The sequence below is a fragment of the Strongylocentrotus purpuratus genome, unplaced genomic scaffold (assembly GCF_000002235.5).
Source record: "Strongylocentrotus purpuratus isolate Spur 01 unplaced genomic scaffold, Spur_5.0 spur5_scaffold_18, whole genome shotgun sequence".
NCBI classification, from domain to species: domain Eukaryota; kingdom Metazoa; phylum Echinodermata; class Echinoidea; order Camarodonta; family Strongylocentrotidae; genus Strongylocentrotus; species Strongylocentrotus purpuratus.
The window spans coordinates 9,429,628-9,443,099 of record NW_022145603.1 but is presented as its reverse complement, the minus strand read 5'-3'; the positions used below and the strand labels follow the sequence as shown (position 1 = coordinate 9,443,099).

General features: G+C 37.1%; 1 protein-coding gene and 1 long non-coding RNA gene across 3 annotated transcripts in view; both read left to right on the top strand.

Annotated features, from left to right (window-relative positions):
- Positions 1 to 2,634, top strand: part of LOC587925 (MOB kinase activator 2) — a 28,322-nt gene extending 25,688 nt beyond the window's left edge. For both annotated transcript variants that reach the window (XM_011683279.2, XM_787632.4), the window contains exons 4-5: positions 461 to 585; positions 1,943 to 2,634. In XM_011683279.2, coding sequence (XP_011681581.1) covers positions 461 to 585; positions 1,943 to 2,301 — 484 coding nt within the window. In that variant the 3' untranslated portion in view covers positions 2,302 to 2,634. The remainder of the gene's footprint in view (positions 1 to 460; positions 586 to 1,942) is intronic.
- A 4,288-nt stretch (positions 2,635 to 6,922) lies between these two features.
- LOC115925406 lies at positions 6,923 to 10,687 on the top strand. The gene is made up of 2 exons (XR_004064693.1): positions 6,923 to 6,964; positions 10,351 to 10,687. It is a non-coding gene; the product is annotated as an uncharacterized LOC115925406 (long non-coding RNA).
- Positions 10,688 to 13,472: the final 2,785 nt, after the last annotated feature.

The following is a 13,472-nucleotide window of genomic DNA, read 5'->3' as shown; positions in this document are numbered from 1 at the left end:
CGGTAAAGCGTCCGCCTGTCGAACCAAAGATCACGGTTTCGAGTCCCACCCAGGCGGATGACTGAAGTCTGCGTTGTGTGTTAACGTGCCCCTTTCCTTGTTCATAGACGCAGGTTATGTTAAGTGGAAAACACTCCGTCCCTCGGATAGGACGTTAAATGGAGGCCCTGTGTAGAGAAGAGTCACTACCTTTGCACTATTCGTAGAAGAGTAGGGGGAACCCCGGTGTAGTGGTCCACCTGCACACACCCCAGTATAGTACGATAATACTCTGTAAAGAGGTCTGTACTCTAAAAAGGAAGAAGAACTATTCCTCTCATTTTTCTGCATCTATTTAAACCAACTTAATATCAGGGTGGACTTCCCCTTTAACATCATTTTCCTTGACGTAAAATATAATGGGGTTTTCATAATACGGCCTATGAGTTTATAGTAATGCTTTTCTTTTCTTTCTCTTTAGAATATACCAATGGCATGATGACAAGGGGAAGAAGATGAAATGCTCAGCGCCTCAGTACATTGAGTTTGCCATGGTGAATGCGCAGAAACATATAGATGACGAGACTATATTCCCTACCAAATATGGTGAGTGTTCCGGGCAGAGATATCGACCGGAAAGGTTGATCGTTCAGCACAGTATTCAACTGAAATTCGCTACAAAGTTTACTGCTCATGTTATAAATATTTAAATAATATTCTCCGTCTTTCATTTCAAAACTCTTACACTATAAATAAAGCCATTCACTCTTACCCTACCCGTAATTCCTCAAATTTTCATCTAGTCAACCTGTAAATTACTTATTGCCCATAGATCCGTCCAACACCATGGTCCAGACCTATGGAACTCTCTCCCAACATCTATTAAATCATGTTGCTCCATTTACTCATTTAAGGCTGAAGTTAAAACAATGTTATTATCAGAATATTCAAGGTAAAATTTCTGTGTCAACTTTTCAATCTTTATCATAATGTCATCTCTTCCTTCATTTGAATCATCGTTTTCATAATCATCATCCTCATCTGCATTGACAATATCACCATCCTTATTATTTCTATTTTCAATTACTTTTCCATTCTGCGTAATAAATGTGTAAATCTATTTCATGAGTTTTGTTTGAGGCTGTCTATTTTTCAAGCAATCTGCTTACAATGACAGTCCTTCTTCCGCAAATGATTTTATAATGTTTAATGAAATTTAGTATTAATGACAGTTTATCATTTCGTTTTTGAAAATAAAGATTGTTATATATATTTTTTTATTTATGATTCACTGTCTGAAAAATGCTTATTGTATTTTATATTACTATTGTTATCGAAAAAATATTTACATATATGAATGCAAAATCAAATCATATCAAATAAGTATTGGTGTATACTGTGCGGTTGTTTAATAATCCAGAAGATAAGAAATCGACCCAGTCTTGCTAAGAGTGGCAGCCTTTTTTTAGGACTCAGAACTCGTCTTTTCCTTTAAATCCTCACAGTACTACTTGTAGCTACTTACTTCCTCTATATAGAAACAATGCCAAAGCGGTGCCCGTTGGTCCCCCTATAATCCTCTTTTTCTTATGTTAGTTGAGAGCTGAGTTGATGAGATAGCCACCTGTCAGTGACCTTGCTGGGTGGTCTAAACCCTTCTAGCCAAACTAGTACAGACAGGCTCAGTCAGTAGAGCGTCCGCCTCACAACCAGGAGGTCGTGGGTTCGATCCCGGCCGCGTCATACCAAAAGACGATAAAGGAGGGAAGTTGCTGCTACCTTGTTTGGCGTTCAACAATAAGGGGATAGAGCAACGTCGATCTGGTGCTGCTCGGTGGCTGCCAGGCTCAGGATCAATTGGGCCAAAAGAATTTCCATTTTCGGTTTAACTTAATAAAATTTGGAGTGGACTTTAAATTTAAATTATTATTATTATTATTATTTTGCCTCTCCCACCCTGCAGGTAAAGTCTTCCCTTCTGATTTTGAGTCTGTGATCCAGCGTATCCTGCGGCTCATGTTCCAGGTGCTGGAGCACATCTACTTTGCGCACTATGAGCAGATGACGAGGCTAGACCTCCACCACCACCTCAACACCATCTTCACCCACATGGTGCTCTACGCGCAGGAGTTCAAGCTCCTGGAACAGAAGGAGATCTCCGGGTCCCTCGAAGACCTCAAGGAAGCGCTCCACATCAGCCTCTCCCTCTCCTCCTCCTCCAATCCAGCCTCCTCCACCTCCTCGTCGACATCCTCATCGACGACCATGACAACGGCGTCCAATTCACAGTCGTCGTCGTCGAACTTGAACACGAATCCATGACGAAGATGACGATTCATAGGGTGTAAGGGGTGATTTGTTGTTCGTTGGGGAGGATGTCTCTTATGTGGTTTAGCGCTTACTTGGCGAGAGTCACCGTGCCAGCTAGCCAAGTTTATAGTATATTGAATAATTTTTTACCCGAGAGGCCTCGTCTGCGTCAGTGCTGTTCTTTCTGAGGGTCTTGCAACTTTTGTTATCCCAGCAGTCGCCAGGTACCCATCTACACCTGGGTGGAGAGTGGCAGTTGTGGATTGATGTCTTGCCATTAGACGTGAGTGCCGGCGGCCCCTGATTGGAATGCTCAACCTTAGGGTTGAGAGCCAAGTGAAGGAACCACTATACTACGTCACCTCAAACATGCGATATCATCCAGCATTTGAGCAGAGAGGGCACGTAGGTACAGGTGCACCTACGTAGCATCGCAGGATTTGTTGCTGTTTGGCGCTTTACTTGGCAATAGTCCTTGTGCTAGCGAGTCAATTAGGAGTACTAGGCTCCCACTCCGCCTGCTCTGCAGGTGATACATGTAGCATGCAGTTCTATGAGCAGTGACTGCGTGTACAGGGTGTCGGTACACATACAGTATGTACCGTTGCCTTTCGGGTATCTCTCTCCCGCAGTTGAATATATACTGTTTAAACTGTTGGGTAGGTAATGTGCGCTACATCTACATTGCAATTTATCTTGCTAAAAGTTGTTACCTGTAATTTGGCTCTTTCATACAAAATACATTTTAAATAATCAGCGACGTTTGAGCTAATTGTGAGAACTAGCAGTGGAGGGTGGCACAGTCTCTTTTGACCACAAGTCCCAGGCACAAAATCTTAGCCTCGTTCAGGTCTGACGCCGCAAATCTTGTTTTGGGGGGATGACGCAAAATGTAAAACACCTCTTATTTCTGTATCTCATAAGACAGAGCTCAGTGAATATGTGCGGGACTTTAGTTGCCAATTATTCATACATAAAAAAAACTGGACGTTTCTTTCGGCGATTTACCGCGTCGTATCTGAACGGATTACCACCTCCCGTGTACTGAATATGTCTTCAAAAATCTGGCTAGTTCTGATAAAACTGCATGGGCCTGTGTGCATTTATTACTTGAAATGCTCACACTACACTGCATTGGTACAGTTTGTTGTGTTACCATCCAGGTGTTTTATAAAGCTGTCCGTAAAGTTACTTATGAATTTACGAACGACTTATATCAGTATGAAAAGCCAAATGGGATGCTGAATCATTTTTAACTGCATCACCTAAAATTGAACTGTGCAGATGTAGATTAACATTCTTATTATAACAAACATTTTTAATGCAAAGTACTATATTTTTGGCCATAATTTAATTGAGGTTATTGGAATTATAGTCACATTTTGTCAAAACATCAGGATAAACTTTGGGCATCCTATCTGGTACTTTATACATTCAAGTCGTTCGTAAAGTCATGCGTAACTTTACGAACAGCTTTATGAAAGACCCCCCGTTTGCAGGAGCTCTTTAAGGATTCAGCGTGTGTTTTTTCTCACAATGATATTTAAGTATGTTATTTTGATATGCCCAGGGCCCGTCTTACAAAGAGTTGATATCAACCGCAACTTATTTGCAATTGATATCAATCGCAAGTATGTACATAAGATATAGGAGACTGCAAACTTGCGATTGATTGGAGGACTTCTGATCGATTTGGATCAATCGCAACTCTTTGTAAGACGGGGCCCAGTGCTCTGTTTAAGTTCACCAGAGCTAAATCGCTCGCAGCTCCCGTGTATGTTTACGCTGCATTGTGAGCATACGCCCTCTATTGAGTCCAAAGAGACATCCTTCTCACGAACACGTCAATCCCTGACTACCCTTTCTCTGCAATAGCTGGGTGATATAGTGTGTGTATATGTGTGTTATATCACCTCCATATATTCTTCTATTTATTTATTTAACCATTTTACTCAGAATCAAGGGGGTATCTCCTCACCTCCCGATCGGGGCCACTTGCAGAAAGAGGCACGATTGTTATCAAAACGGAGCTCCAAAAATCGAAATGCAACTCCTGAATGAATTTGTATTAAAGATGCTCAAGTTTGGGTTGTTCGTGAAGTACGCAACGTGGTGAAGACTAAGCCAATGGGTATTACGCTCCCGTACGGCCGACGTACGCTTAAAGGATCACTAGTACGCAGGGAGCGTAAGACCCGTTGGCTCAGTGTGCTGCCCTCTATATACCCAAGCTTGAGCAACTTTAAAGACAGGGCATTCTACCGACGCTACCTCAGGTTTACATGTACTGCCATCTGCTGCTCACAATGTCACAATGTGTTGACAGCAAAGTCCCACAATGCATCACCAACTTTAGGACACATACATGATGATGCTTGGCTACGGGAACCGGAAATCGCCTTCACCGAAAGATGCCGTACATTGAAAATACATGAGAGCAGTAGAAGCGATATCGGTAGTATACCCTGCCTTTAAAAGTGTACCAATCACCTAAAATAGTTTGCTGTGTATGTTAGGGGTAACTTTCATGTCATTAAACTACAATCAAACCTGTCTTAGTGGCCACCTGACCTCTCTATAAAGACCACCTGTCTATAGTGGTCATCCTTACAGGGAAAAATTACTTAACATATTACAGGGGCTACTTTTCAAGCTTGCTTGCATGAAAATAACACTCTTTAATTTGTTTTGCATTGAACTCTGTGCAAAATTTTGGGGCTCTTTCATGACTTTTGGGGGCTCTTTTGGGCATTTCGGGGGCTAATTTGCCCCGAGCCCCCGTGTATTTTTTTTCCCTGCACCCATTTTGCCTCCCTATAGATCAGGCCTTCTCAACTGGCGGCGCACGCGCCACTCGTGGCGCTTGCGGTCAGTCAGAGTGGCGCGCGGCTGTTCCAAAAAACTAATAAAAATAAACTAAAATTAAAAATTAAAAATTAAAGAAAGAAAAAATTAAAAAATTATATTTTAAAATAAAAAAAACTCAGCAAAATAAAAAAAAGTTGCAGTCAAAGTTGAACCCAAAGTGTAAGCAAGCCATTTTGTTTGTGATTTTCACTTCATTTTGACATGTTCCGTGTTTATTGCACCAAAATTACTACATATAAATTAACTTCAAGTGTAGATTTTAGCCAGGAATTGTACTAATTATTTCACATCAATATGAAATTATGATTGATGTTTTATGGAACAAAAAGGTGTTAGAAATGCCACATCTGGGCCTTTAAAAAAGCCCTAAAACCCACTAGCTTCCGGGGGCTTCGACCCCTGGACCCCACCCGGAATCGGCTCGGTCGCTACGCTCCCTCGCCACACAGTCACCAAACATACAGGTTGGCACTTCAACCTCAATACATTTTTGTTTTGGCGCTTCTAATAAACTAGTTGAGAAGGCCTGCTATAGATGGAAACGTATGTTGCGTAACCTGTCTAGAAAGGCTAGCTGTTTACAGTGGTTACCTTATATGTTCCCCGTGGTTGGGCTTAACGCAGAATTGACTGCACATGTATATTCTACATACAAGCTTCAAATATGATTTAAACATATTTGTGGCTTACACCCAGTAAATATGGTTGATTGATCGATCTGTATTGAAAAACAAGTCAGAAAAAATCTTGGAACCAGTGGGACTTGAACCTGCATCTACTGCTTGCCGGGCAGCGACTCTACCACCAGGCCATCACTGGTCCATGGCACAGTCACGATGAACTAGAACAAATACCCAAGCTCTCCTGATTCATTCTGACTCAAGTCCCGCTGGTTCCAAGATTTTTTCTGACTTGTTTTTCAATACAGATCGATCAATCGATCTTATTTACTGGGTGTAAGCCACAAATATGTTTACATCATTGAAATTTCTCCCAGGAAGCATTACATTTATAAAAGCTTCAAATAGTACTTCTATAAAAGAGATATTGCAAGTTTCTATATCTCTGTCAATGCACTTGCGAGTAGGGCGAGTTGACGCACTCTTACTAGTTTGCATTAAATTTGGGCATGCCTGCAACTTGTGAGGTTTGATGTTAACCTCTTTAACTTCTTCAAACTCTTTAACCAGTATACCATAGGACTACAGGTAGTCTTCTGAGTGCTTTAACTATACACACATTTTGATGTTTGGTACTCTTCTAGACTGTTGGGGTTTTTCTGTAAGATGTCGTTGCTATAGATCTGCAAGTGGCCCTGTAACTGTAAAGATTGAATTCTGATTTATATATTCAAGGAGACGATGTAGTACATGTAGGTCATGTTATGTATTTATTTTTGTGGTGTTGCTAGAATTCATAACACCTTTTGATCTAGCTGAGCTATGGTCTAAATATTGAAACTGTTAGAAGTCTAGTCTCAAACTGTAGCTCTTTTGACTTTACTTCATCTTAAGTTGTTGCAGATTTATTTTCAAGTTTACAGCTGCCATGCGTAAATTTCTAAATAAACGCCAGGATAGCATAGCGAAAATGCAGTGGCGCAAAAAGATGCATCCAGAATTCAAAACGCATCATTGCTGTAAATCACAATTTTATCAAATACAGTCAAACCTGCTTTAGTGACCGACTGTCTGCAAAGACCACATTTTTGTCTCCCTTGAAAATGGTTTCTCATTGAAACATGTACTAAAGGAACCTGTCTACAAAGATCACTTTTAGTGTTTGCCTTGGCGGTCGCTATAGACAGGTTTGGCTTTTAGTAGAACTATGGAGCTGGAAAAAAGGTACTTTCTCCATTAGGCTTTATAATGTTAGCTACATTTTTGTTCAGATAGATATATAACAAAAAAAGAAACAGCACCAGCTATTATGCTTTTTGTGTTCTGGATGTGTTTTTTCAGGCCACTTTTTTTTTTGTAAGCTACCTTCTTTTGTATAGTCTCTTTATTCTTTATGTTGAATACAATGAATTATATACAATACATAACATGAAGGTAAAAAGAATCACTGAATCATAAATTTCCTTTCCTTTGGATAAGAATGGTTATAGAAGCATTTGGATCTTCAAGTTTTCAATGCATTTAGAATTACAACCACTATGTTCACATACCATTTGGCAGTTTCTTTGTTGCATTTCGTAACTTTCTTCGGTACCAGTTCTTTAAACTCTTTATATGCCACATAAATAATCTCCATGTGCACATCACATGGTATGTATCATGGAATAAATGTACCAAAGGCTTCAAGATTATTTAAATGTTACCAGTGCAAGATTAATGTATACTGGTATTAAAAGGGTTGTCATGGAGCTAATCAAGAACAGGATGGTTGTTTCACAAAGATCCTAAGTTGAACTTATCTCTAAGTTGGACTTGATAATTATGGAAAGCCGTCAGCATCATTGAAAATATTTTGTAAAAGTTATTTTAGAATGCATAAATGTTGTTTCAAATCATCCATATTTTCTATTATCAAGGGGATTTTATGTTCTTGATGTGGAATTTATGAAAAGTCTAAAATACTTCAATTTTTGCTTTTTAATATATTTTATGTTAAGGCTACAAATGACTCTCCATATTATTAAAGTCCAACTTAGAGTTAAGTTCAACTTGGGATCTTTGTAAAACACCCCCCAGAACTTGGTAATTTTGCAAACTACTTTATTTTTTGCACTTTGCAAACATTTATAGCTGCATCGGGGCACCAACAAGCCATTGGGAGATTGTGTTTTGGTCAGTTCCAAGCATTATGAATAACATTTTCAGAGAAGTTTCAATTTTGAAAAAATATTATGGACACTGTAAAAGAAATACAAAGTAATGATGTAAATGGAAACTGAATATAACTTTCACAACAGTTGAGCACTTCTCAACCATTCATCCATTTCATAAAATATTGTATTTTAGATGGTTATTAAAATATCTATAATATTATTGAGAATAGAATTTTTTTTGGAAATATCATTCTGTAAAACTTGGAGATATGTTTATCTTGCCTAAACTAGGTCCTGACATAGCAACAGTAAGCACATTGTATTCTAGTCGTAAGCATGCTTGGACACAGACTAAGTTTAGGAAACGCAGCTACTTTCAAAAAATCAACCTAATGCAATTTCAATAGCCTAGTACATCACTTATAGAAATATGCGAACATTACAATACAAAGATGTATTTCGTCATTCGAACATGCTCTCTATGAGACATACAATAAGGTATTGAAATAGCATGTGAGTTGATTATTTGAAGTAGTTGCAATTGTGTTAGATTAGATTAGATGAGTAATGTAAGTTTCCAATTACAGATCGAAGCAAACTCTTCATTCAAATTAAACTGCGTGTTACAATGATCTAAAAGACTAACCAATGAAATGTAAGATTTAATTTTCAAATAAATGAAATGTAAAATTTTAGGTTTAATGTAGTCCTTACAATTTGTACATTTAAAGTAAACTGCTACTACTTGCTACATTACTTGTGGAATTATTAGTATGTATAAGTAATTTGATGCACACATGTTAGGCCTGGGTAAAAAGTTTTAAACGTCCTTTTGTAGTTGTAAATTACCCATCTTAAGAAAAAAGTATAGAGAGTTCAATTTGTTAGTTCCTGCAATTTACTTAATGTTTTTTATGTCGGTGCCTTACAAAATTGTGTGCTTTTTTCAAAGGGGTTGGACATTTGCTTCATGAACTTTTGATCCGGGAGGTACTCTGTTAAGTACTGTGGCTTCATTACATGGTAACAAAAATATTTTTTAGGGAGAGTATTGGCTGCAAGCAGGCAATCAAGGCACTCAACAGTTGGATTTCTTTTGGTAATAATGACGATGATAATAATACTAACAATAATAATGATAAGTATAAATAATAATGATGATAATAATAATATAGCAAATATCAGCTGCAATCTAGGCACTGCAACAACGGATTCCTTTAGATTATAGGGACATAGTTTTGCAATCATGAGGGCTATAGTTTAAATCATGACCCCATTCCCCACCCCCCCCCCCCCAAAAAAAAAAAAAAAATTAAAAAATGACATTGGTTTCTAAAGCTACAAATAAAATAAAATTGTAACCTATGTCCGTTGGAGGAATAATTATTTAAATTACGAATTCAAATATTTTGGTACAGCTTGTGTCTTATTGTGCATGTCAGGTATTGACTTCATATATAATGCTCATTTATTGCATCCTTATGAATCATGTGCTAAAAGACCTGCAGTCCAGAGAGTGTTTTCACTATTGCCTGGGCAGTGATCTAATGAACCAGGGGGTGTTTCACAAAGACTAAGAATGACTTAAAGTTGGACTTAACTATGGCAGGCCGTCCATGCCACTATTTTCTCTCATCATTTACTGGCATTGGTTTCTCGAGGGACGTACCAATCATGGTCACAAATCTACAGAATTTTCATGTTTCGAAAGTTCATTATTGAAGGAAAATTTTATCGCTAAAGATTATAATTGAGAGACCAATGGAGAAACCAACCAGTGGCATGAATGGCCTGCCAGAGTTAAGTCCGACTTTAACTTGATCTTAGTCTTTGTGAAACGCCCCCCAGCAGTGAATCTTTCAGCTGCAGTTTTGACCGATCAGTGGCCTACAGTCCTGATAATACAGTATATCGTCTGTTCAGAGCCAGGAGGGCATTTACTTAGTGTTATATATATGAGACAACCCCCTTCTGTCTCCAAACAGACGAAATATATAATTAACGCATTTCTGTTCTCATTTATGATGATATTGCTTTTGATTAGATATTTTTCATTCCTATATTATTTAACTAGCCTTGAATGTTTAGTTCACTGTTTTATTTAGTTCCGCATGTTAAAGCGATACTGAACGTATACTGATACTGCTGGTACACTGTTCATTGCACAGCACCATCTCTTGGTCAACTTGCCAACAATAGTGCGTAACCCAATACAGTCAAACCTGCTTTAGTGACCACCTGTCTACAAAGACCACATGTGTTGTTTCCCTTGAAAATGGTTTCTCATTGAATCATGTACTAAAGGAACCTGTCTACAAAGACCACCTGTCTACAAAGGCCACATTTGTTGTTTCCCTTGAAAATGGTTTCTCATTGAATCATGTACTAAAGGAACCTATCTACAAAGACCACCTGTCCAGGTTTGACTGTACCTAATTCTGCTTCATAGAGGATTAGAAGCGCAGAAAGTTATGGGACCATACTGCTACAGCTTACCTGAGCTGATTTTGTGGTAGTACCTCTAGTAGGCCTTCAGTGTAGCTTTAATTTGGAATGTTTAAAATATTTTGATTGAAAGCCTGCATATGGATAGAAATAGCTAAACGTACTTAATTGGGTAAAATTGATACAATGTAATGGAAATCTGTATTTATCTTGTGAATTGTATATAGACACAGAGGTTATACCATAGACTGGACAAATTAATATTTGTATGATTATCAAATAAATATCTTGAAATGGTATGTTATAAAAACATGCTTTGTGTCTTTCTCTGTTTTTGTATTATTTGTATTACATGTGTGTTTATTGGATTCATGTAGTAAGCTCATCTTCATTAAATGCCTTAGTATTGGAAGTGTAAAATGCTTACTTAAAGGGGAAGTCCACTCTGATATACAAAAGCAGAAAATTTGAGGGGAACAGTTCAGGGAAAGTTTGATCAACCTCCGATTAAAATAAGAAATTTATCCTCAGTAGTATAATCAAATTTAATGCATAAGCCTTTGTTATGTGCCTCGTTACAAATTATTTCATTCCCCTCGTAAAAATAATTGTACTTCGATAGTCAGAATGCGACTTGCATACGTTAATTGTTGCTAGGCAGGACAAACATTATCGTTTGTCATAACTAACAAGTGCAATTCGCATTCTGACAATTGAACTAAATTATTTGAACAGGAGAATTATGAAATAATTTCTAGCGAGGCACTTAATAAAGATTTGTGCATTAAATTTGATTACATTACGAAAATGAACTATAGTGAAAGGTATCCTTTTCTGCAGGTGTGTAGGCTACGTTTCGCAAACCCGAAGAATCAAAAGTGTTATAAATTGATGCAAAATTCATATCATTGCAAAGGGGAAGCCTTATTAATCAAATATCACAACTTTCCTCTCCAAATTATGTTTGGGGCCCGCAGTAATTGTCTCTCAAAATGTTGATTTTGAGATCCAGATTTTCTGCCTTCAGCGGTCCTCCGTAGTGCGTCATGATTCGTGACGTCACATACGAGACACAGCTAGCCACGTAGCATTTACGCCTTTCCATGATATCCAAATGATTTTTTTTTTCAGCCAATTATTTGTGTTTTACACGAGAAAATCTTTCCATCTATTTATGATTTGTCAATAATTATCGGTTGTGAATTTTCTTCGGGTGACTACTTTAAACAAATCAATCATAGCAACTAATGCACTGGTTGAACGGCAACAAATTGTGCTTTATTACACTAACATTTTTGTAGGCAGCCACGATATTTCAGCAAGAATGTGATGGATTCTTCCAAACAATGCTGCGAATTGCATGGTTATTACGTCGTGGTTTTTATTGAACAATCAGACTTTTTTTTAGTCAGGAAATAAACTTTGACAATTAGGTTAAGTTTGACAACCCTTATAAAAAAAATGGTACTACCCTGGTTTTAATATTACCATGGTGTTACCATGGTATTACCATGATATAGACAGTATTGCCTGGTACTACCATGGTACATGTAGTACCACGATATATGTACCGTGGCCAAAATACCGTGTACCATGATAACAAATTTTTATAAGGGAACTTTTATTGATAAGAAGTCACAGTCAACAGCTAAAAGATGATATATCTTGAATTTACAAATAAAAATGCTACATATAGAATACATACAATTATTACAAATAGTACAATGTGATATGGGAAATGTAATATTAAGACATTCAGTATATCATTCTTGGACCGCTGAAGGGAGTTCTATTTTCTCAAGTGGATATTTCCAGAAGCGCGCAGCGCTGAGGGAGGGAACTGATATCACGTGACGAGCTCTGCATGGACCAATCATATCTCGGTATACGTCTAAGCTATCTAATATTACCTGTTATTCATTTAATATTACCAGCTAATACACAAAACATATTTCAATTTTCTAACCGGCAAATATACTTGCATCACGAGAGTCAATAAACAAAGTGCATTCTCGCATTATTAACATTTGCTAAGAATCACAGAAGTAACGTTAAAAATCACACAGACTACGGCAAGCTTCATAATGTGGTCGGCGTATATACACAAATAAAAATAATGTCGATTTATGAAAGGCCTTAGTAAACTATAATGAAATTGTAGCATAATGTCAAAGCACCATTATGAAAGCGATATAAACATGCAGAACAAATGAATAGAACATTTTCTAATGCACATATTTGATATTAGGCCTATATTTGAAATAAAAACCAGTATCACTTTTAGATTTAGTCAGGAAATATCTTTTTTGCAACTGAGAATCCACTAGTTACCCATCAATAAAAATACAATGTGATATATAATTTATATAGCTTTAGTAAACTATGATGAAATTGTAGCATAATGTCAAAGCACCATATAAAAGCGATATAAACAAGCAGAACAAATGTATAGAACAATTTCTAATGCACATATTTGATATTAGGCCTACTTGAAATAAAAACCAGTGTCCCTTTTAGTTTTAGTCAGGAAACATCTTTTGCGCAACTGAGAATCCACTAGTTCCCCATAAATAAAAATACAGTGTTATATATTATATATATATATATATATATATATATATATATATATATATATATATATAGCCATAGTAAACTATGATCGATGACTGTGTAGTACAATGTTAAAGCATCAGATAAAAGCAAAATATACATGCATAACAAATGTATAAACGTTTCCTAATGCACATATTTGATATTACTTGAAATAAAAACCAGTGTCACTTTTAGTTTTAGTCAGGAAACATCTTTTTCCCAACTGAGAAACCACTAGTTATCCATACATAAAAAGACAGAGCGTTTTATATATATATATATATATATATATATATATATATATATATATATAGCTCGAATGTTAAAACAGAACTTCTCAGTTGTTGTTATAAGAATACTATAGACAGCTGCATAAATATGTTTGAATTCAAGGGTGAATATTTCCTTGGCACCTGGTGACGAGCTTTTCCCGCATTAACCTATTATACATGAATAAACTATTATATTTGGAATTCAGACTGCATACAGTACGTATTGCTATGTT